The following is a 26,643-nucleotide window of genomic DNA, read 5'->3' as shown; positions in this document are numbered from 1 at the left end:
CAGTATAATAATAACAGACTAGACAGGTGGACAGGACAGTATAATAATAACAGAGTAGACAGGCAGACAGCACAACATAATAATAACAGACTGGACAGGCAGACAGGACAGTATAATAATAACAGACTAGACAGGCAGACAGGACAGTATAATAACAGACTAGACAGGCAGACAGCACAACATAATAATAACAGACTAGACAGGCAGACAGGACAACATAATAATAACAGACTGGACAGGCAGACAGGACAACATAATAATAACAGACTGGACAGGCAGACAGGACAACATAATAATAACAGACTGGACAGGCAGACAGCACAACATAATAAAAACAGACTAGACAGGCAGACAGGATAACACAATAATAACAGACTGGACAGGCAGACAGCACAACATAATAATAACAGACTGGACAGGCAGACAGGACAACATAATAATAACAGACTGGACAGGCAGACAGCACAACATAATAATAACAGACTGGACAGGCAGACAGGACAAGATAATAATAACAGACTGGACAGGCAGACAGCACAACATAATAATAACAGACTGGACAGGCAGACAGGACAACATAATAATAACAGACTAGACAGGCACACAGGACAACATAATAATAACAGACTAGACAGGCAGACAGGACAAGATAATAATAACAGACTGGACAGGCAGACAGCACAACATAATAATAACAGACTGGACAGGCAGACAGGATAACATAATAATAACAGACTGAACAGGCAGACAGGACAACATAATAATAACAGACTGGACAGGCAGACAGGACAACATAATAATAACAGACTGGACAGGCAGACAGGACAACATAATAATAACAGACTGGACAGGCAGACAGGACAACATAATAATAACAGACTGGACAGGCAGACAGGACAACATAATAATAACAGACTGGACAGGCAGACAGGACAACATAATAAAAACAGACTCGACAGGCAGACAGCACAACATAATAACAGACTGGACAGGCAGACAGGACAGTATAATAATAACAGACTGGAGAGGCAGACAGGACAACATAATAACAGACTGGACAGGCAGACAGGACAGTATAATAATAACATACTAGACAGGCAGACAGCACAACATAATAATAACAGACTGGACAGGCAGACAGGACAACATAATAAAAACAGACTGGACAGGCAGACAGCACAACATAATAACAGACTGGACAGGCAGACAGGACAGTATAATAATAACAGACTGGACAGGCAGACAGGACAACATAATAACAGACTGGTCAGGCAGACAAGACAGTATAATAATAACATACTAGACAGGCAGACAGAACAACATAATAACAGACTGGACAGGCAGACAAAACAACATAATAACAGACTGGACAGGCAGACAGGACAGTATAATAATAACAGACTAGACAGGCACACAGGACAACATTATAACAGACTAGACAGGCAGACAGGACAGTATAATAATAACAGACTAGACAGGCACACAGGACAGCATTATAACAGACTGGACAGGCAGACAGGACAGTATAATAATAACAGACTGGACAGGCAGACAGCACAACATAATAATAACAGACTAGACAGGCAGACAGCACAACATAATTATAACAGACTAGACAGGCAGACAGGACAACATAATAATAACAGACTAGACAGGCAGACAGGACAGTATAATAATAACAGACTAGACAGGCACACAGGACAGCATTATAACAGACTGGACAGGCAGACAGCACAACATAATAATAACAGACTAGACAGGCAGACAGCACAACATAATTATAACAGACTAGACTGGCAGACAGGACAGTATAATAATAACAGACTGGACAGGCAGACAGCACAACATAATAATAACAGACTAGACAGGCAGACAGGACAACATAATAACAGACTGGTCAGGCAGACAAGACAGTATAATAATAACATACTACACAGGCAGACAGAACAACATAATAACAGACTGGACAGGCAGACAGAACAACATAATAACAGACTGGACAGGCAGACAGAACAACATAATAACAGACTAGACAGGCAGACAGAACAACATAATAACAGACTAGACAGGCAGACAGAACAACATAATAACAGACTAGACAGGCACACAGGACAGCATTATAACAGACTGGACAGGCAGACAGCACAACATAATAATAACAGACTAGACAGGCAGACAGCACAACATAATAATAACAGACTAGACAGGCAGACAGCACAACATAATTATAACAGACTAGACAGGCAGACAGGACAGTATAATAATAACAGACTGGACAGGCAGACAGCACAACATAATAATAACAGACTAGACAGGCAGACAGGACAACATAATAACAGACTGGTCAGGCAGACAAGACAGTATAATAATAACATACTAGACAGGCAGACAGAACAACATAATAACAGACTGGACAGGCAGACAGAACAACATAATAACAGACTGGACAGGCAGACAGGACAGTATAATAATAACAGACTAGACAGGCACACAGGACAACATTATAACAGACTAGACAGGCAGACAGGACAGTATAATAATAACAGACTAGACAGGCACACAGGACAGCATTATAACAGACTGGACAGGCAGACAGGACAGTATAATAATAACAGACTGGACAGGCAGACAGCACAACATAATAATAACAGACTAGACAGGTGGACAGGACAGTATAATTATAACAGACTAGACAGGCAGACAGGACAGTATAATAATAACAGACTAGACAGGCACACAGGACAGCATTATAACAGACTGGACAGACAGACAGCACAACATAATAATAACAGACTAGACAGGCAGACAGGACAGTATAATAATAACAGACTAGACAGGCAGACAGAACAACATAATTATAACAGACTAGACAGGCAGACAGCACAACATAATAATAACAGACTAGACAGGCAGACAGGACAACATAATAACAGACTGGTCAGGCAGACAAGACAGTATAATAATAACATACTAGACAGGCAGACAGAACAACATAATAACAGACTGGACAGGCAGACAGAACAACAGAATAACAGACTGGACAGGCAGACAGGACAGTATAATAATAACAGACTAGACAGGCACACAGGACAACATTATAACAGACTAGACAGGCAGACAGGACAGTATAATAATAACAGACTAGACAGGCACACAGGACAGCATTATAACAGACTGGACAGGCAGACAGGACAGTATAATAATAACAGACTGGACAGGCAGACAGCACAACATAATAATAACAGACTAGACAGGCAGACAGCACAACATAATTATAACAGACTAGACAGGCAGACAGCACAACATAATAATAACAGACTAGACAGGCAGACAGGACAGTATAATAATAACAGACTAGACAGGCACACAGGACAGCATTATAACAGACTGGACAGGCAGACAGCACAACATAATAATAACAGACTAGACAGGCAGACAGCACAACATAATTATAACAGACTAGACAGGCAGACAGGACAAGATAATTATAACAGACTAGACAGGCAGACAGCACAACATAATAATAACAGACTAGACAGGCAGACAGAACAACTTAATAATACAGACTGGACAGTTGTGAAAGGAAAGTGACCATATATATGGTCAAGTGTATTAAAGTTAATTTGGGAGGAAGATTGTTGTTGGGGGTGGGTTGTGTTTGGTTTTATCAACAGTTTATCAACATAATTAGTATATAGTTCAGAATAACCTTTTAAAAACTAGAAAGAAAAGGAAGAATAGAAATGAAAAGGACTATCAGTACTTTGGGTGTCGACAGTGAGGCATGGGACTCCTAAACCGTCAGAGCAGGGTGATAGTTTGAACTGAACACTATAGGTCTGCTGGTGTTATAAATGTTATGAATGGGTGTGATGTAATTCACTTATAGATGAGTGACCGATGGCTAATGAAAAGGTACTACTGTTATACTGTACCTTACATTCAGTTGCCATGTAAGGTACTAATTGTAATTGTGTAATTAGGGCCAATCTCAAATCATGACGACCTGTTGTCATCTCCTGATCCTCCATATCATAACTACTGACTTCAGCTTTGATCTGGACTTTGGACAGGGATGTTATTAATGTCTTACTTCTGACTGTAGGGTTGGAGGGTGCATCTTCGAGTACTGATGTATTATCTGCAACAGAACTGGGGGCATCTGTGATAACCGTATCAGGTGCAGCAGTGGAATCAGTGGGGTCAACTGCTTGAACTCCATCTGAGAGAGAGAAATGAAAAATAATCAATACAGTAGACCTGATACTGCCCCACTGTTCAGAGCTTAATGCAACCTTACCCTGCAATGTTAGTGCAACCTTACCCTGCAATGTTAGTGCAAGGACTTTATATCCTGTAATGATTGTAAAGCATGTCAAACACTCAATGAAACAAACAATGCAAGACTGGTTTTGCTTCACATAGGCTAGAGCCAGAATTGTACTAACCCTTCCACTGTAGGGAGCGCTCAAACTTTATTTAGTGTTCCTCTCCTTTCAGACAGTAGCTCTGCACTCTCTATAAACAATATTCTAAAACACGCCTATGATAAATTACTGTTGTAGCCTGGCTGTAGGTATCTAGAAGGCTATTCTGTGGGATGAGTTTTGGCACGTGGGTGGTGTGTTTGTGTGACTGTGGTTCGGGGGTGGAGGGCAGGTTGACACTGCCTAGCTCCTATGACCGACACCCTGTGCCCCAATGTACTTGGAAACTCTAACCCTGGCAATTTGACTGGGGTAAGTAATGGGTACACGCGGAATGGCTGCCTGGTATTGTTATGCAATACTTTCCATGGTATTTTGGAATGTTCTATCAACTGATACTCAAGATTCGATATTCACATAATAAGGAATTCCCCTCGACCACGCCCAGACATTGGGGGAAACAAACATTCTTTCCCATTGATCCCCAGTGGAAAAGAACCAAAATACTTTTTTTGTTATACAGAAATCACAAAACATGCCGATAAGCTGCTGTGTTGTTCAATGTACATGTAACCAGGTTTCTGACCTACGGTTCCTAATGCTCCCACATAGGGCAATAGAACCTGCGAGAAGAGCCCTGAAAATGTTGATAATTTGAACGTGGAGCACAGGGCGTAACATGTCTCTCAAGGAGGCTAAAAAGAGATTTTGTCTTGGAAAGTTGAATATTTGTAGGAGTCGGGTAATTGGTTAAGAGAGGAAGATTGGAGGGAAAGAGAGAAAAGGTTGAAAAGACTGAGGGAGGCGGAGGTTTGAATATGTTGAAGCCAGCAATAACAAGGGAGAGGATATGTCAATTTCAAATCAAATGAATGTTTATTTGTCATGTGCGCTGAATACAGCAGGTGTAGCCCATACAGTGAAATGCTTACTTACAGGCTCTAACCAACAGTGAAAAAAAGGTATTAGGTGAACAATAGGTAAGTAAAGAAATTGAAACAACAGTAAAAAGACAGTGAAAAACAATAGCGTTGCTATAACAGTAGCGAGGCTATAACAGTAGCGAGGCTATATAAAGTAGTGAGGCTATAACAGTAGCGAGGCTATAACAGTAGCGAGGCTATATAAAGTAGTGAGGCTCTAACAGTAGTGAGGCTATATAAAGTAGTGAGGCTATAACAGTAGCGAGGCTATAACAGTAGCGAGGCTATATAAAGTAGTGAGGCTATAACAGTAGCGAGGCTACATACAGGCACCGGTTAGTCGGGCTGATTGAGGTAGTATGTACATGTAGATATGATTAAAACGACTATGCATATATGATAAACAGAGAGTAGCAGCAGCGTAAAAGAGGGGTTGGTGGGTGGTGGGACACAATGCAGATAGCCCGGTAAGCAATGTGCGGGGGCATTGGTTGGTCAGGCCAATTGAGGTGGTATGTACATGAATGTATTGTTAAAGTGACTATGCATATATGATAAACAGAGAGTAGCAGCATCGTAAAAGAGGGGTGGGGTGGGTGTGGGGGGCACACAATGCAAATAGTCCGGGTAGCCATTTGATTACCTGTTCAGGAGTCTTATGGCTTGGGGGTAAAAACTGTTGAGAAGCCTTTTTGTCCTAGACTTGGCTCTCCGGTACCGCTTGCCATGTGATAGTAGTGAGAACAGTCTATGACTGGGGTGGTTGGGGTCTTTGACAATCTTTAGGGCCTTCCTCTGACACCGCCTGGTACAGACGTCCTGGATGGCAGGCAGCTTTGCCCCAGTGATGTACTTGGCCATACGCACTACCCTTTGTAGTGCCTTGCGGTCGGAGACTGAGCAGTTGCCGTACCAGGCAGTGATGCAACTGGTCAGGATGTTCTTGAGGTTGCAGCTGTAGAACCTTTTGAGGATCTGAGGAACCATGCAAAATCTTTTTAGTTTCCTGAGGGGGAATCGGCTTTGTCGTGCCCTCTTCACGACTGTCTTAGTGTGTTTGTACGATTCTAGTTTGTTGGTGATGTGGACACCAAGGAACTTGAAGCTCTCAACCTGCTCCACTACAGCCCCGTCGATAAGAATGGGGGGCGTGCTCGGTCCTCCTTTTCCTGTAGTCCACAATCATCTCCTTAGACTTGGTTACGTTGAGGGATAGGCTGTTATTCTGGCACCACCCGGCCAGGTCTCTGACCTCCTCCCTGTAGGCTGTCTCTCGTCGTTGTCGGTGATCAGGCTGTGTTGTGTCGTCTGCAAACTTAATGATGGTGTTGGAGTCGTGCCTGCCCATGCAGTCGTTGGTGAACAGGGAGTTCAGGAGGGGACTGAGCACGCCGCCCGGGGAGGCTCCAGTGTTGCGGATCAGCGTGGCAGATGTGTTGCTACTTACCCTCACCACCTGGGGGTGGCCCGTCAGGAAATCCAGGATCCAGTTGCAAAGGGAGGTGTTTAAGTCCCAGGATCCTTAGCTTAGCGATAAGCTTTGAGGGTACTATGGTGTTGAATGCTGAGCTGTAGTCAATGAATAACAATCTCGCATAGCTGTTACTTTTGTCCAGGTGGGAAAGGGCAGTGTGGAGTGCAATATAGATTGCATAATCTGTGGATCTGTTTGGGCGGTATGCAAATTGGAGTGGGTCTAGGGTTTCTGGGATAATGGTGTTGATGTGAGCCATTACCAGCTTTTCAAAGCACTTCATGGCTACGGGGTCTGTAGTCATTTAGGCAGGTTGCCTTCGTGTTCTTGGGCACAGGGACTATGGTGGGTCTGCTTGAAACATGTTGGTATCACAGACACAATCAGGAACATGTTGAAATGTTAGTGAAGACATCTGCCAGTTGGTCAGCACATGCCCAGAGCACACATCCTGGTAATCCATCTGGCCCTGCAACCTTGTGAATGTTGACCTGCTTAAAGGTCTTACTCACGTCGGCTACGGAGAGCGTGATCACCCAGTCGTCCCGAACAGCTGATGCTCTCATGCATGCCTCAGTGTTGCTTGCCTCAAAACGAGCATAGAAGTGATTCAGCTCATTTGGTAGGCTCGTTTCACTGGGCAGCTCGCGGCTGTGCTTCCCTTTATACTCTGTAATAATTAGCAAGCCCTGCCACATAAGACGAATGTCAGAGCCGGTGTAGTACGATTCGATCTTAGTCTTGTAATGACACTTTGCCTGTTTGATGGTTCATCGGAGGACATAGCGGTATTTCTTATAAGCATCCGGGTTAGAGTCCTGCTGTGTAAATGTTGCCTGTAATCATTGGCTTCTGGTTAGGGTATAAACAGACTGAGCTGGATGGCAGTTCGAGTTCTGGAAGTGAAATGCAAGGGGTAGAAGGTGTTGTGAGTAGCTCGGAGAACAAGCTTTACATTGATGAGCATGGTTATGATAAAGATACGCTTGATCCAGAAGGAGTGACATTTTTGGAGAAAGTGGATCCTTGCGTTTTGGCGGATCCATTTGTGGTTTCAGGGTGGGGGAGAAAGGAGTTGGGTGCAGTTGAATCAGGGAAAGGAGTGATTTATGGTGTAGCGTCAAGGTGGAGCAATTGAAGTTTCTTGGTGTTTGTAATGCCCAACGTTTGGTGCGATGCAGACCCGATTGGTGAGCGTGGTGAAACAGAGGAGTCCCTGTCAGTCCTTTTAAGTCAGTCTTTACCCGACAAGGTCATGTTAGGATATACAGTGCATTCGGAAAGTATTCTGAGCCCTTGACTTTTTCCAAATGTTGTTACGTTACAGCCTTATTGTAAAATGTATTAAATAAAACATTTTCCTCATCAATCTACACAGAATACTCCACAATGACTAAGTAAAAACAGGTTTTAAGAAACTGTTGCGAATGTATAAAAAATAAAAACAGAAATACCTTATTTACATATTCAGACCCTTTGCTATGAGACTTGAAATTGAGCTCAGATGCATCCTTTTTCCATTGATTATTATTGTTATTAAGTTTATTATGTTTCTACAACTTGATTGGAGTCCACCTGTGGTAAATTAAATTACAGCAACACTCTCCATCCAACCTGACAGAGCTTGAGAGATGCAGAGAAGAATGGGAACCTCCCCATCCAACCTGACAGAGCTTGAGAGATGCAGAGAAGAATGGGAACCTCCCCATCCAACCTGACAGAGCTTGAGAGATGCAGAGAAGAATGGGAACCTCCCCATCCAACCTACCTGACAGAGCTTGAGAGATGCAGAGAAGAATGGGAAACTCCCCATCCAACCTGACAGAGCTTGAGAGATGCAGAGAAGAATGGGAACCTCCCCATCCAACCTGACAGAGCTTGAGAGATGCAGAGAAGAATGGGAACCTCCCCATCCAACCTACCTGACAGAGCTTGAGAGATGCAGAGAAGAATGGGAAACTCCCCATCCAACCTGACAGAGCTTGAGAGATGCAGAGAAGAATGGGAACCTCCCCATCCAACCTACCTGACAGAGCTTGAGAGATGCAGAGAAGAATGGGAACCTCCCCATCCAACCTGACAGAGCTTGAGAGATGCAGAGAAGAATGGGAACCTCCCCATCCAACCTACCTGACAGAGCTTGAGAGATGCAGAGAAAAATGGGAACCTCCCCAAAGGTGTGCAAAGCTTTTAGCATCCTGCCTAAGAAGCCTGTCAACGCTGTGCTTCAACAAGGTACTAAGTAAAGGGTCTGAATACTTATGTAATTTGGGAGGAAGATTGTTGTTGAGGGTGGGTTGTGTTTGGTTTTATCAACAGTTTATCAACATAATTAGTATATAGTTCAGAATAACATTTTAAAAACTAGAGAGAAAAGGAAGAATAGAAATGAAAAGGACTATCAGTACTTTGGGTGTCGACAGTGAGGCATGGTACTCCTAAACCGTCAGAGCAGGGTGATAGTTTGAACTGAACACTATAGGTCTGCTGGTGTTATAAATGTTATGAATGGGCGTGATGTAATTCACTTATAGATGAGTGACCGATGGCTAATGAAAAGGTACTACTGTTATACTGTACCTTACATTCAGTTGCCATGTAAGGTACTAATTGTAATTGTGTAATTAGGGCCAATCTCAAATCATGACGACCTGTTGTCATCTCCTGATCCTCCATATCATAACTACTGACTTCAGCTTTGATCTGGACTTTGGACAGGGATGTTATTAATGTCTTACTTCTGACTGTAGGGTTGGAGGGTGCATCTTCGAGTACTGATGTATTATCTGCAACAGAGCTGGGGGCATCTGTGATAACCGTATCAGGTGCAGCAGTGGAATCAGTGGGGTCAACTGCTTGAACTCCATCTGAGAGAGAGAAATGAAAAATAATCAATACAGTAGACCTGATACTGCCCCACTGTTCAGAGCTTAATGCAACCTTACCCTGCAATGTTAGTGCAAGGACTTTATATCTTGTAATGATTGTAAAGCATGTCAAACACTCAATGAAACGGACAATGCAAGACTGGTTTTGCTTCACATAGGATAGTGCCAGAAAGCGTCTGCTAAATGGCATATATTATTATTATTATTACTAAACCTTCCACTGTAGGGAGCGCTCAACCTTTATTTAGTGTTCCTCTCCTTTCAGACAGTAGCTCTGCACTCTCTACAAACAGTATTCTAAAACACGCCTATGGTGAATGACTGTTTACCATAGGCTGTAGGTATCTAGAAGGCTAATCTGTTGGAAGAGTTTTGGCGCATGGGTGGTGTGTTTGTGTGACTGTGGTTCGGGGGTGGAGGGCCCCTATGACCGACACCCTGTGCCCCCCCCCACAAGCCCCCTGACGATGAACCAATTCGGCCTGTTTTTTTCAGTCACCCTAGATAATTAGTGGCTGAAGTGTGTGTTACTGCCCACTCTACGGCCTGCACAAATAAAACCCGCTCTCCAAAATCACGACCCCTGAATCTACACCAATGCTCTGGGAAAGATCACATTTCTGAAGTCAGATCAGGTTGTCCTGCAGGTAGTGCAACGGAAAACTAGATGTTGATAAAGTCAAGTGAAACTGTAAGAAATGTTTTATCCATGTGAGTTAATGGGGTCAATGATATATATGTTTTGATGTTGTTATTGGAATCTACACTTGCTATATTGGATGTTCACTTGTTATTAGGGCCAGAGTGGACATTTTCAAAGATAACTGGTTGGGCAGATGTGCTACAGTGTTTGAGCTGGGATTCTAGAGCCCAGTATTCCCGGAGTCCAAACTCATTATCACCAAGGTTCCAGAATGCAGGCTAGGACTAGCCCCGCTACACAAGCGTTAACACCCCTTTACTGGGTTACACTGACACAAAGACTGACGTAATCCTTTTCTCTAACACAACTTCAACGACCCATTGTCTCACTACTGTGTTTATCTCAGGGTGTATAAGATGTCAAAGCAGGTTTACTGAGATATGGTGCAGCACATGAACATAACCACTGTTTTCTGTGCACTGGCTGAAAGATGTAAACTCCTGTCATGTAGTATTCAGATACTTATCTGTTATGCTGGTGAATGAGGACCCAAAAGCGACTTAACAGAAACAGAGTCTTTATTCCAGTCTTAAACAAAAACGATAATCCTGGATATTATCTTAGGTAAATACAAAACAGGAAAACTGAAATCCTCTCGTCAGTAGAGAGGAACGACTGGAGACGCGACCACAGACTGCAGGTCGCTTCGGGAAGGCACAGGCCGTAGCTGACATAGACACCTGCTCACACGCAGCATCTGAAGAAGGCAAAAACACGACAGGGCGGAACAAGGACACAGAACAGCAAACATCAAACAAGGATCTGACAAGGACAGAAGCGGAAAACAGAGGGAGAAATAGGGACTCTAATCAGAGGGCAAAATAGGGGACAGGTGTGAAAGAGTAAATGAGGTAGTTAGGAGAATGAGGAACAGCTGGGAGCAGGAACGGAACGATAGAGAGAGAGAGCGAGAGAGGGAGAGAGGGAGGGGGAGAGAGAGGGATAGAAAGAGGGAAAGAACCTAATAAGACCAGCAGAGGGAAACTAATAGAAGGGAAGCACAGGGACAAGACATGATAATCAATGACAAAACATGACACTTATCTATGGTCATAACCCTAAAAGGTGCCAAAACAATGTTTGGCAAAACGCATTTAAAAATCATCTTTGTATGGCAAACTGTCACTGACTTTACAGTGCTAGTTAAGTTTAAACCATAGAAATAGTATGAATAGAATATGCTTGGAAACTCTAACCCTGGCAATTTGACTGGTAAATTCATGGGTACACTCGGAATGGCTGCCTAGTATTGTTATGCAATAATTTGAGTGGTATGGAATGGAATGTTCTATCAACTGATACTCAAGAGTTGATATTCACGTAATAATAAGGAATTCCCCTCGACCACGCCCAGAAATAGGGGAAAACTAACATTATCTCCAATTAACCCCCAGTAAAGACCCAGCATTGTTTTTTGTATCACAGAAATCACAAAACATGCCGATAAGCTGCTGTGTTGTTCAATCTACTTGCTCCCACATAAAAATCCTGACCTACGGTTCCTAATGCTCCCACATAGGGCAATAGAACCTGTGAGAAGAGCCCTGAAAATGTTGATAATTTGAACGTGGAGCACAGGGCGTAACATGTCTCTCAAGGAGGCTAAAAAGAGATTTTGTCTTGGAAAGTTGAATATTTGTAGGAGGTAAGAGAGGAAGATTGGAGGGAAAGAGAGGGAAGGTTGAGAAGACTGAGGGAGGCGGAGGTTTGAATATGGTGAAGCCAGCAATAACAAGGGAGAGAATATGTCCAGGAAGATTGGTGTCAAGTTGAAACAGAGTGAACCGGACGCTAGTTCGAGTTCTGGAGGTGAAACGGAAGGGTTAGAAGCTATTGTGAGGAGCTCGTTGTACGAGCCTTGCATTGATGGGGATGGTCATGATGAAGATACATTTAATCCAGAAGGAGTGACATTTTTGGCGAAAGTGGATCCTTGCCTTTCGGCAGATCCATTTCGGGTTTCAGGGTGGGGGAGAAAGGAGTTGGGTGCAGTTGAATCAGGGAAGGTAACCTGTACTGGAACGGTGATATTTGTTTGTGATTCTTCTGACCTCAGGGAGCAGGCACTCCGTGTCACACAACTTGGGTCAAGATCTGTTTCTTGCTTTGCTCATAGGAACAGGGCACAGTAAAAGGAGTGATTTATGGGGTAGCGTTAAGTGTGGAGGTGGAGCAATTGAAGTTTCTTGGTGTTTGTAATGCCCAACGTTTGGTGTGACTCAGACCTGGTGGTGAGCGTGATGAAACAGAGGAGTGAGTCACTGCCAATCTTTTTAAGTCAGTCTTTACCCAACAAGGTCATGTTAGGATATACAGTGCATTCGGAACGTATTCAGAGCCCTTGACATTTTCCAAATGTTGTTACGTTACAGCCTTATTTTAAAATGTATTAAATTAAACATTTTCCTCATTAATCTACACAGAATACACCATGACCAAGAAAAAACAGGTTTTATAAATGTGATGTTTCCGTTTTCATTTTATAAAACATTTCAAAAAATCTGTTTTTGCTTTGTTATTATGGGGTATTGTGTGTTAATTACAAAAAAACGATCTAATCTTTTATTTTTTTAAATATTTTTTTTATTTCACCTTTATTTAACCAGGTAGGCTAGTTGAGAACAAGTTCTCATTTGCAACTGCGACCTGGCCAAGATAAAGCATAGCAGTGTGAGCTGACAACACAGAGTTACACATGGAGTAAACAACTAACAAGTCAATAACACAGTAGAAAAAAAGGGCAGTCTATATACATTGTATGCAAAAGGCATGAGGTAGGCGAATAATTACAATTTTGCAGTTTAACACTGGAGTGATAAATGATCAGATGGTCATGTACAGGTAGAGATATTGGTGTGCAAAAGAGCAGAAAAGTAAATAAATAAAAACAGTATGGGGATGAGGTAGGTAAAAATGGGTGGGTTATTTGCCGATAGACTATGTACAGCTGCAGCGATCGGTTAGCTGCTCAGATAGCAGATGTTTGAAGTTGGTGAGGGAGATAAAAGTCTCCAACTTCAGTGATTTTTGCAATTCGTTCCAGTCACAGGCAGCAGAGAACTGGACCGAAAGGCGGCCAAATGAGGTGTTGGCTTTAGGGATGATCAGTGAGATACACCTGCTGGAGCGCGTGCTACGGATGGGTGTTGCCATCGTGACCAGTGATCTGAGATAAGGCGGAGCCTTACCTAGCATGGACTTGTAGATGACCTGGAGCCAGTGGGTCTGGCGACGAATATGTAGTGAGGGCCAGCCGACTAGAGCGTGGTGATGCTGGTCAGGCGTGCGGGTGCAGGCAGCGAACGGTTGAAAAGCATGCATTTGGTTTTACTAGCGTTTAAGAGCAGTTGGAGGCCACGGAAGGAGTGTTGTATGGCATTGAAGCTCGTTTGGAGGTTAGATAGCACAGTGTCCAAGGACGGGCCTGAAGTATATAGAATGGTGTTGTCTGCGTAGAGGTGGATCAGGGAATCGCCCGCAGCAAGAGCAACATCATTGATATATACAGAACAAAGAGTCGGCCCGAGGATTGAACCCTGTGGCACCTCCAGAGACTTCCAGAGGACCGGACAGCATGCCCTCCGATTTGACACACTGAACTCTGTCTGCAAAGTAATTGGGGATGACTGCGGCAGCTTTCCAGTCCTTGGGGATCTCAGACCTCAGGGGTTGCGACAATGGCGGCGGATAGTTTCAGAAATAGAGGGTCCAGATTGTCAAGCCCAGCTGATTTGTACAGGTCCAGGTTTTGCAGCTGTTTCAGAACATCTGCTATCTGGATTTGGGTAAAGGAGAACCTAGAGAGGCTTGGGCGAGTAACTGCGGGGGGAGGGGACTGTTGGCCGAGGTTGGAGTAGCCAGGCAGAAGGCATGGCCAGCCATTGAGAAATGCTTGTTGAAGTTTTCGATAATCATGGATTTATCGGTGGTGACCGTGTTACCTAGGCTCAGTGCAGTTGGCAGCTGGGAGGAGGTGCTCTTGTTCTCCATGGACTTCACAGTGTTTGAGTTTGAGCTACAGGATGCAAACTTCTGCCTGAAGAAGCTGGCCTTAGCTTTCCTGACTGACTGCGTGTATTGGTTCCTGACTTCCCTGAACAGTTGCATATTGTGGGGACTGTTCAATGCTATTGCAGTCCGCCACAGGATGTTTTTGTGCTGGTTGAGGGCAGTCAGGTCTGGAGTGAACCAAGGGCTATATCTGTTCTTAGTTCTACATTTTTTGAACGGAGCATGCTTATCTAAAATGGTGAGGATGTTACTTTTAAAGAATGACCAGGCATCCTCAACTGACGGGATGAGGTCAATGTCCTTCCAGGATACCCGGGCCAGGTCGATTAGAAAGGCCTGCTCACAGAAGTGTTTTAGGGAGCGTTTGACAGTGATGAGGGGTGGTCGTTTGACTGCGGCTCCGTAGCGGATACAGGCAATGAGGCAGTAATCGCTGAGATCCTGGTTGAAGACAGTGGAGGTGTATTTGGAGGGCCAGTTGGTCAGGATGACGTCTATGAGGGTGCCCTTGTTTACAGATTTAGGGTTGTACCTGGTGGGTTCCTTGATGATTTGTGTGAGATTGAGGGCATCTAGCTTAGATTGTAGGACTGCCGGGGTGTTAAGCATATCCCAGTTTTGGTCACCTAACAGAACAAACTCTGAAGCTAGATGGGCGGCAATCAATTCACAAATGGTGTCCAGGGCACAGCTGGGTGCTGAGGGGGGGTCGGTAGCAGGCGGCAACAGTGAGAGACTTATTTCTGGAGAGAGTAATTTTCAAGATTAGTAGTTCTTGAAAACTGGTTGGTTTGCTGGTTTGCTGACTGATAGCTGGTAGCTAGCTTGTAGCTAGCTGGCTATCTTCAGTTGAGTGGTTCCGGATCCAAAGTAGATATAAATACTTTAGAAGAAAATAGCTACATTGGGTGAGGCGGGCTGCAGGAGATTATTTAGAATTTGAGGTTTAACAAACTGTTTTAAAAGATATGCGAAGAAAAACATGTAAAAAAAAAAAAATTAAACGATATATACAAGGGACACGACACGACAAGACGTTCGACTTCTACACCATCTTGGATACAGTTTTAGAATAAAGCTGTAACATAACAAAATGTGGAAAAAGTCGAGGGGTCTAAACGACCACTGTAATGTTCAATCCACTAACTTCTTGTGGCTGTATTTAGCATTTGTTTGTGTTGCTGGTTTTGGCTATCTTATAATATTCCAGTAGGTAGCTAGCTAGCACTCATTCATGTGGCTGATAGCACCGTCATGGAAAGGGACATGAGGGAAGCCCTACAATATAACTTTTTTCTAAGTAGTGAAAACGATTGGGAGAAGGCAATGTTGAAACGTCATCTTTAGACATGTTGGACTTTTCGTACAATGTAGTTGACTAAAATACGCAGGTGAAAATTGCGTTTGAAAAAGATAACGTTTTTACTGTGAACCGTGAACAGGTTGTTTTCACCACAAATGCGTTCCGTGAGAGGTTCGTTCCACTCCACACCTTCCACGTCGTGCATTATTTTCCAGAGAATGCACTGCCCCTCGTTGATTATACTTTTTTATACCACAGCTTTAAAATTAATTATTGCAGATAGAAATGATACGACATTCACTGAAGTAGCTAGCAAGTTTACAATCTAGATAGCTAGAGGAGTTGCCTTGGTAACCAAACAGATGTTCTTTTTCCCCCCCAGATCACAGTTTATTTGGTTCTTAAAACTTAAAATGTCTTAAAACGTCCCATTTCGACAACTTCCGGTGAAATTGCAGAGCGCACAATTTCAATTAATTTACTATAGATATAAAACTTTCATGAAATCACAAGTGCAATACATAAAAATAAAGCTTAACTTGTTAATCCAGCCGCCTTGTCAGATTTCAAAAAGGCTTTATGGCGAAAGCAAACCATGCGATTATCTGAGGACAGCGCCCTGCACGCAAATGCATAACAAATCATTTTCAATCAGGGAGTTGCGACACGAAAGTCAGAAATAGCGATATAATATATGCCTTGCCTTTGAAGATCTTCTTCTGTTGGCACTCCAAAAGGTCCTAGTTACATTACAAATGGTCCTTTTGTTCGATAAAGTCCTTCGTTATATCCAAAAAAATTAGCTGGCGCGCTTCAGTCAATAATCCACTCGGTTTCCCTCCTTCAAAATGCATTCAAAATTAATCCCAAACGTTACCAATAAACTTATCCAAATAAGTCAATCAACATTTATAATCCAACCTTAGGTACCATAATACACAAATAAACGATACAATTTAAGAAGGAGAATCGTTATTGTCTTTACCGTGAGAAAAATACCAAAGAACGCGCTCTCATTCAAGCGCTCTCATTCACGTGCTTGGAAACACTACAGCCAAAATGGGAGCCACCTAGAAAAACTACAATTTCTGGCTCATATTTCCAAAAACCAGCCTGAAACTCTTTCTAAAGATTGTTGACATCTAGAGGAAGCCCTAGAAACTGCTATTATAAAAGTGCCAGCCATTGAAATCAGTGGTAGGATGAAACATTTTTGGGGGGGGTATGATTTGTCCTCTGGGTTTTGCCTGCCATTTCAGTTCTGTTATACTCACAGACATTATTGTAACAGTTCTAGAAACTTTAGAGTGTTTTCTATCCAAATCTACCAATTATATTTACTTCCTAGCTTCTGGGCCGGAGTAGCAGGTAGCTTACTTTGGGCACTCTTTTCATCCGGACGTCAAAATACAGCCCCCTATCCCAAATAAATTTTAAGCCTGGTTGCAACAGATGAGTGGTAAATACTGTAGTTTGGGACCATGGAAAACAGACAGGTTTGCTGTTTACCTCATGATGCAAGTCATGAAAAACTAGTTTTATGACTTTTGTGTTATGTTGAGTCAGTAGAAACAAACAAAATCCCACTGTGAAACCAGTGAACATGAACGTAAGCATACTCTATTACAATATATCTATGATACTCCAAGTATGCAAACAGTCATTACTGTGAGACATGCAGGCATTGGGAGAAGATGTGCCTAAAGGAGATTTTCCCCAATCTACACAGACAAGAGATCATTTGTCTTCTACGCCATGACCTCTGTAACCTGGGGTTGGATTTTAGAATGCACTGCAATGTCAAATTCTTTGCTCTCTAGAGATGTAATCCACTCTGTGAATCTGCAAGTCCCTAATTTTCAGCACCTGGATTTGATGTGGTAGTTGTATGCTCGAGTTTTCACAGCTCCAGCTCCCAGCCTCCTATCAGTGGGAATGTGTTCAGTTTAGCGACCTCTCCAAACAGACTTGCTTGCCAAAGTATTAAGCTAGCTTGCTATTATGAAAATTGAATTCAACAATGCCAATAATATTTTCAATTTGACTTTTACTTTCAAAAGCAGATTAAAAATAGAACATGTAAGAATGAACTTTATAGCCATTGAATTATACCACGCAATTAAGGAAATATTGCATGCTCTAGAATGCCCTTCAAGCCAATCCGAAATGAGTATTCAACAATGCCATGGTATAATTAAGCATTAAGGCAATAGGGGGTGTGGTATATGGCCAATATACCACGACTAAGGGCTGTTCTTATGCAAAACGTATCGCAGAGTGCCTGGACACAACCCTTAGCTGTAGTAAATTGGCCATATACCACAAACACTCAAGGTGCCTTATTGCTATTATAAACTGGTTACCAACGTAATTAGAGCAGTAAAAATAAATATTCTGTCATACCCATGGTATAAGGTCTGATATACCATGGTTGTCAGCCAATCAGCATTCAGGGCTCAAACCACCCAGTTTATAATATCTAAAATTGACTGGGACTATGCTGGTTTGCCATTGTAATGTAGAATGTTCATTCAAATGATGTTAACTGATGTGGCTCATGCAATGGAATGTATTTTTTTGTAATGTCAGTTGACTCAACAAATCACAGCACAGATTGAAGGGTACACTGCTTTTACTTCCATTCTTACTCAAAATGGCTGCCAGCCCACCCATTATGCCATCATTGACTTGAATGGAGACGGCCTTTCTATTTATTATATTTCTATGGTTTAAACACTGCTTGATGTGGAAACAAATGTGGTTTGCAAAGCCCTATAACTGGAACAATTATCTTCCCAACGCTACGGCATAATCACGACGCTCATGAGCACACCACAACACATTATTTATCAAATCACCACAAACCATCCACCCATTCTAGTGGATGTTAACTTCCTTTTTCTTCTATTGTGATGATGCATTTTAAATTTTAACATACTGCAAACCACAGATGAGAGGATGTTAGCCAACCTCTTTTTAAGGATGAATGCACAGCCAACGTCTTTGTATGGATGTTAGCTAGCAAGCATTATTAACAAGTTTGAAGCGTTACCTCAATATTTCCAATGATTATTAATAGCTGCCAAGTGGCCACCATGATAGTGTGTCTCCAGAGCTGCACACTAAGTCCTGTAAAATGTGCTACACTTCCCTCCTGCAGTGCACTTTATCTTGACAGCAAGTGGCAGCGCCAACCAAGGCATTCGACATTATGCAGAGCACGTCATATATTTTAATTGGCTTAGCTGGACATAATTCCTCAATGTTTAAGTGTTTTTAAAAGACCCTAGCTAACTCACTTTGGCCCTGAGATGACACGTTTATTGATACAGTAATTGTGAATAAGAATGCACAGCTAAACTTCCAAGATCTAGCAATCAAACCCCCCTACCCCATCGCTCACCTCATATGTAGGCCTTCTCATGTTTACACCTTCTCACTCACATGTTCTTCTCACTCACATGTTCAAGATGTAAAAAGGTATTTTCATGTCTGCAAGCCTACTGTACTGTACACATGTCCTTGAATGCACTAACGAAATACAAATGTATGGTCTTGCAATGAGATGCTTACAGAATGTCTCTTTTCTGATTGTTGGACCTCTCTCTCTACTCCAGCAGGTTATACAGTCAAGTGCTTCCTTGGGCAGTGATAATAGGAGGGCAAAAGCTGTTTATGGCGTGAGACTTTTTAACTCTGATGGTATTAATCATGCTAATAATGTGCTCCCCTGTCTACACACACATCCAACCTGGCCTACCTCTGCATAGCATCACCCCAGCATGACGGTGATTTACACTTTATGTGATGCTTTACACACACACACACACACACACACACACACACACACACACACACACACACACACACACACACACACACACACACACACACACACACACACACACACACACACACACACACACACACACACACACACACACACACACACACACACACACACACACACACACACACGCACACACGCACACACACACACACACACACACACACACACACACACACACACACACACACACACACACACACACACACACACACACACACACACACACACACACACACACACACACACACACACACACACACACACACACACACACACACACACACACACACACACACACACACACACACACACACACACACACACAGAGAGAGAGCTGAGCTGAGTGAGAAATCTCAACCACCCCCTCCAGCAAAGCCAATCCCCTCTGTTATCCCTCACTACACTACCGTGTCAGGCCACCACACGAGCTTGCTTTCAGCCCAAACACACGCCCATACTCCACACAGTGGCTTCTTTCCTCCAGGAGTGTTTTGGGTGCTTTGGAGAATGGAGGCTGGGCACCAGTCAAATACAGCTCCTACCCTGTTTGAGGACTCAGTACCCCCAGTACCCTAAGTCTTCCCCAGCCAATGCTACTCTGGGTGTTTTAGCCTGTATCACATTGTGGTGGGGAGGCACGACCGCCATAGGCCACTAAATCATGGGCTGCAGTGTGGATGGGATGTGACGGGCCTGGTAGTGCGTGACAGCTGAAATGCTGCTTCTATAGCCTGGCTGTGGTTGGACCCATCAACAGCACATGATACCATAGTAAGTAGTAACGTTCTATGACCAAATGAGAAGACAACCCATAGAATTACATATAGAATCTATATAGAATCGTGATTTGGTTGACTTCATGGTTATATTTTTTGAGGGGAGCTTGTTATAATCCCTGGGTGAGGTCACTGACTAGACATACTATCGAAAGTCACACTGTACATATATCAAGTATCTACACATCCATAAATAAGTGCTATTCCTGGAAGTATGTTATGTATTTCACGACTGTACGCAGTCATTTTTAAATCGAGAGTTCCAGGAAAGTCACAAGGAGTAAATATTATTTGTAAATCTCAGGTCATCCTAATGATGAGCTACCACTCAATGTATGTACATTCATAAACACATAGGCTATTCTTCTCTAAAACACCCCTGTTGGAGCTGACAACACTGAAAATCCACAGTTGGAGCTGACAACACTGAAACTCCCCTGTTGGAGCAGACACAATGCTGAATCTCCCCTGTTGGAGTTGACACGACACTGAAACTCCCCTGTTGGAGCAGACACAACACTGAAACTTCCCTGTTGGAGCTGACAACACTAAAACTCCCCTATTGGAGCTGACAACAGTGAAACTCCCCTGTTGGAGCTGACAACAGTGAAACTCCCCTGTTGGAGCTGACACAACACTGAAACTCCCCTGTTGGAGCAGACACAATGCTGAATCTCCCCTGTTGGAGTTGACACGACACTGAAACTCCCCTGTTGGAGCAGACACAACACTGAAACTTCCCTGTTGGAGCTGACACGGTGCAGGAACTCCCCAGTATGAGCTACACGGCACTGAAACTCCCCTGTTTGAACAAACTCAACACTGAATCTCCCCTGTTTGAATTGACACAATCCTGAAACTCCCCTGTTGGAGCTGACACGACGCTGAAACTCCGTGTTGGAGGTGACACAACGCTGAAACTCCCCTCTTGGAGCTGACACAGCACTGAAATTCCCCAGTGTGAGCTGATACAGCGCTGATACTCCCCTGTTGGATTTGACACAATCCTGAAACTCCCCTGTTGAAGCTGACACGACACTGAAACTTCCCTGTTGGAGCTGACACAATGCTGAAACTCCCCTGTTGGAGCTGACACAACGCTGAAACTCCCCTGTTGGAGCTGACACAATGTTGAATCTCCCCTGTTGGAGCTGACACAATGCTGAATCTCCCCTGTTGGAGCTGAGACGACAATGAAACTCCCCTGTTGGAGCTGACACAATGCTGAATCTCCCCTGTTGGAGCTGACACGACACTGAAACTCCCCTGTTGAAGCTGACACGACACTGAAACTCCCATGTTGGAACTAAAACAGAGCTGAAACTCCCCAGTGTGAGCTGACATGGCCCTGAAACTCCCCTTTGGAGCTGACACGATACTTTAACTCCTCTGTTGCAGCTGACACGACACTGAAACTCCCTTGTAGGAGCTGACACGACACTGAAACTCCCCTGATTGAGCTGACAAGACACTGTAACTCCCCTGTTGGAGCTGACAAGACACTGAAACTCCCCTGTTGGAGCTGACACGACACTGAAACTCCCTTGTTGGACCTGACACAACACTGAAACTCCCCTGTTGGAGCTGACACGACACTGAAACTCCCTTGTTGGACCTGACACAACACCGAAACTCCCCTTTTGGAGCTGACACAACACTGAAACTCCCCTTTTGGAGCTGACACAACACCGAAACTCCCCTTTTGGAGCTGACACAACACTGAAACTCCCCTTTTGGACCTGACACAACACCGAAACTCCCCTTTTGGAGCTGACACAACACTGAAACTCCCCTTTTGGAGCTGACACAACACTGAAACTCCCCTTTTGGAGCTGATACAATGATGGAACTCCCCAGTGTGAGCTGACATGGCGACTTATGCTAGGATTTAGGGTTAGGGGTCAGGGTTAAGGTCAGGAGTTACGGAAGGGTTAGCTAAAATGGTTAGAGGAAGGGTTATCTAACCTGCTAAGTAGTTGCAAAGTAGCTAAAAAGTAATGTCTATTTGAAAAGTTACCAATTACTTAAAATGCTAATGTTGTCCATGATGAGATTTAAACGTGCACCTTTGGGGATTCTACATGTTCGCGTTATACGCCCACCATACCAAACGTAACATATCATATTAATTTGTATCCCGGATTTATGTGTACTATATTATTAGTCTAGTCTATGAGACCAGGCTGGTTACACAGACAAGTAAACTATTTGTGGAACTTCAACCAAAGAATCAGTAAATACAGGCAAGCCGTTCTCTTTTTACTTGATGAACTTGAGGACAGATTCTAACAGTGCAAGTTTAAGACCTTGGGCGTGGTTCTGTGTTTGTTCAGAGTGTGCGTGCATGTGTCCAGCTCCTTTCAGGACAGGGTCCAGGTCCGTCCTCTCCACAGCCCCATCCAGCCCTGTGGAGAGCGTTTCCTGGCCCCTCACTGATGTCATCATGGCACCAACGGAACAGATTGTCTCATTGTGCTCATGAGCAGCTCGGGTCTCCATAAAGAAACGCATAAAATGTGGTTGCCAGATTTTGTATGGGTGCAGAAGGGAAAAATGCCAAGATGATCATTTGTTTGCTTCGCACTGCTGCAGCACGTGGCAGAGTAGTGTAGTGAGGCTGTGGCTAGCTGTGGCTCAGGAACAGGGAAGCCAGTTACCTAAGTCCACAGGGAACACACACACACACACACACACACACACACACACACACACACACACACACACACACACACACACACACACACACACACACACACACACACACACACACACACACACACACACACACACACACACACACACACACACACACACACACACATATAGAGTAGACGTGACAGGATCCAGGCCAGGTAATGACAGCTCAACTCTGAGTAAAACCTCTGTGTGATCACAGCAGGACCAACGGAAACATAGAGACATCTTAAAAAGCTCACCTAATGGTCATGGAGAACAGTGTAACATGCAATTCATGCTCCAGTGCAGCACTAGAAAATGAACCAGTGTGTGTCTCCATATCCCCAGGAGGATCTAAGGAGGATGTGACGTTTGCCGTTTGGCTGCTGTAACCTATCTGGCGTAGGGGGCCAGAACAGAGCTGACTCCCCAGCCCAACCAGGAGCAATGTTGTGATCAACAAGCTGTGTGGCATCATGTTTACACAACATCTTTCTGCTTTCAACAATGCCTTAATTACAGACCGTTAAACCCTGATTTACTGGGCTTTTCTAGATGCTCGCTCTCGGTATAAGAGAGTCTAAAATGTAAATATTGTGACGTTTTTGATGATTTATTGTGAAGACGTCTTTACCCACTTACTCACTGTGTCCTCCTTTTTCCTTCTGCACTTCCTTCTACAACCTTTTACTATTGTGATAGCCATCTCTGACCCTTCCTATATTCCCAGTGTAAGGGATGCAGGGTGGGGAAGGAGGATAGTGACTGAACCAAAACAAACATCTCTACACTGAATTAAAGGGGCAGACAGAGAGCAAAAGATGAAAGTTCTGTTGCATGGCCTCTCTAACCTCTAATTAGGGCCTGGTTCTTCTCTGGGGAGGGCTGGAGATGTGCCCGTGTCTGGCCTGTAGCAGGGTTGGGTCCTGGGGGCCTCCAACAGGGTGGGGTCTAGCCCAGCTGATGTCAGTCTCCCTGGGGAACCATGGTCCGTCTCTCTCCCTGGCCCTGCCTAGTCTTATGGAGATGATCAGGAGGTCTTTTGACGTCATGCAGCCACTCAGAGACAGACAGGCCTCAGGCTCAGCCTACAGCCTGGGCTCGCCTCCCCACCCAAACCACAGAGACGGCACCTTGGCTGTTACCACCTGCCTGCTGCACCCCTCCCAGTCCCAGTCTTTAATTCTAGAACCCTGACTTCCCTGATTCTCCGAGGCTAGACTGTCACCTCAGACCCAGGCCAGGGTGGAATTCCTCCAGGCTTCCAGAGCCTCCAGAGAATGGCTGCGGCCAGAGGAATGTACAGGGAGGCTGGACAGGGATCCCATTCCTACTAGTCAGCAAGTCAACTGAGCCCCTCTGTACTGGGATACCTTCCTTTAGGTGTCCATGTAGCCTATAGTAGAACAATGTGGACACCCCTGTTCTGTTCTGCCAGCCTGTAGCTACTAGACAGCCACACCAGCCTGCCCTGCATGAAGCACTGGCCAGAAAAACTGTTTCCCTGGTAACCAAATACAGCTTACAGTTTTTCCTCTCCTGTGACCAGACGGCCAGTCAAAACACCAAACCACAATCTGGAAAACACCTGCATTGGAACAGCCACCGGGTCCCATGCTCTGTCTACATGAAAATAACTTAATAACTATTTATGCTTCTGAAACCAGGATGGTCAGGATGAACAGCGTGAATTTTTGTTGTGAATTAGCGACAGACGTTGGAACATTGTCCATGCACATCCTTTGGACAGGAAATGGCTCTTACGTCACTTGGCACACTGTGACCTCACTAAGCCTCAGAGCTGAGGAGACCCGGGCCCATCAATAATACCCAGAACATCCAGCAGGCCTCCCAAAGAGACACACACAGGAGGTTCACTAATAACCACACAATGACATGAAGAGAGAGAGCCACCAGTCAAAGCTAATGGTTCATAATGCCACAGGCATATTACAGTAAGTATACTGCCACTAGATTTCCACCTCTGCTGGCTATACATCTCTAACACTCTACACTGCTATTGGAATCCACTCAAGAGCAAAGAGAAGAAACGTGGATGAGGCTTTGCTTTGGGTTTGAAAAATGGTCTGAAACATGGCTCTGGTATTTCTTCAACGCTAACAACGCTGTCATCTAAATTTGGACAGGCAGCCCCTCTGTAACATAAAACCTCAGTTTCCTAAATAGACCATCCATCTCTTTACTGAAGGATAGGCCAGGCCTCGTTCCTCTATACCAAGGTTGTGATCCAATATGACATCCTATTCCCTACATAGTGCACTGCTTTTTACACAAGGACTCCGGTCAAAGTAGCCTAGAACACTATATTGGGAATAGGGTGCCATTTGGGACACAGCCCAAATACCAGCTGCTCTGACAGGCTTGTTCTTTGCCTCACAGCTCCCACTGTCAGAACCAAAGCTGCCTGGGCTGTTACTGTTGCTGAGTGCAGATGTTGCTGGGTGGCTTCCAACATCTTTTTGACATCAGAGTAGGAAGTGAAAGGGGAGAGGTTGTGTTAGAGGATATGTAAATGTACAGTTCCCCTCCAATGGCTAGCTTTCTACAATGGTTTGGATTACGGAGGGAAAAAGGAAAAGCAGAAAGATGGTGGGAAGAGTAAAAGACACACTGCCTGGTTAAACTCATAGAGGAGACCTTCCCAGACACCAGGATCCTTGCTGGTGCCTCACACTCTCTCACTCTCTCTCCCTCAAACTACCATGAGAACAGAAAGTCCCAGTGCCATCCAAAGCAGGAACAGGATGTAATCTTATGTTTTCAATTAGCCAGCAGCATAAAGAAGGGCCCCAACGACCGAAGCATTTCTAGCTGAACATTAATTACAAGGAGCAATTACTCTAGCAGTGAAAGGGCCTCAGCCAAGCCTCATTAAAAGACCCTTTATTCCTCAGGCTAAATTGTACACACCACCATAAAGAGGCATGCCTCCCTCTGCCTTCTCCTGACAAGCATGCCTTGCCTTAGACGACATACTTGTCATATACTTACTGTTATTGTAAACCTGCTGTGGTCTTATATGCTGACAGTCTGTGACATTACCATGACCTGGGATCTTCCAAACATGAGCTAAGTAAGTTTGTGATAAGCTTTCATTGCTGCCTGAGCTCATGTAACAAGCATTGGTGATGACGCACACACTCCATGTCGATCTTTTGAAATTTCCCCTAATTTCAGGGTTGTTCATTAGTTTAACTCTGTATGACTTGAGTGTGGAAGACTGTTGTCTACAAGCTCCCAAGTGATTCTGCTCACTGTCCAAGGTTGCTGTGGTGTGTTGAAATCAAAGAGAACTAGGAGGGTTGTTGATCCTCGTTTGAATCCCAATGGCACCCTATTCCCTATATAGTGCACTACTTTTGACTAACTCCATATTGGCCATGGTCAAAAGTAGTGCACTATATAGGGAATAGGGTGCCATTTGGGACGAATCCATTGTTAAAGCCCCAACAGCTATAAAACTGCACCAGGGTGCCAGGGGATCATGGAACATAAAGATTGCTAGAAACAGCATAATGAGGAGAGTATGATTTGAATGGTAACACACCGTCTGTAATTCATTAAGACTGTTTAGTTGGGTAAATATGGTTG

At 44.0% G+C, this 26,643-nt stretch overlaps 1 protein-coding gene across 1 annotated transcript in view; it reads right to left on the bottom strand.

Moving 5' to 3' along the window:
- The window catches only part of LOC124032169, a 40,092-nt gene that overhangs the window by 7,638 nt on the left and 5,811 nt on the right, over positions 1-26,643 (bottom strand). The window contains exons 2-3 of the mRNA XM_046344334.1: positions 9,563-9,691; positions 4,094-4,222 (exon numbers count right to left, since the gene is read on the bottom strand). Of these exons, the coding sequence (XP_046200290.1) occupies positions 4,094-4,222; positions 9,563-9,691 (258 nt within the window). The remainder of the gene's footprint in view (positions 1-4,093; positions 4,223-9,562; positions 9,692-26,643) is intronic.

The sequence above is a fragment of the Oncorhynchus gorbuscha genome, linkage group LG03 (genome assembly GCF_021184085.1).
Source record: "Oncorhynchus gorbuscha isolate QuinsamMale2020 ecotype Even-year linkage group LG03, OgorEven_v1.0, whole genome shotgun sequence".
Lineage (NCBI taxonomy): Eukaryota > Metazoa > Chordata > Actinopteri > Salmoniformes > Salmonidae > Oncorhynchus > Oncorhynchus gorbuscha.
This window is presented reverse-complemented; position numbering and strand designations above follow the sequence as displayed.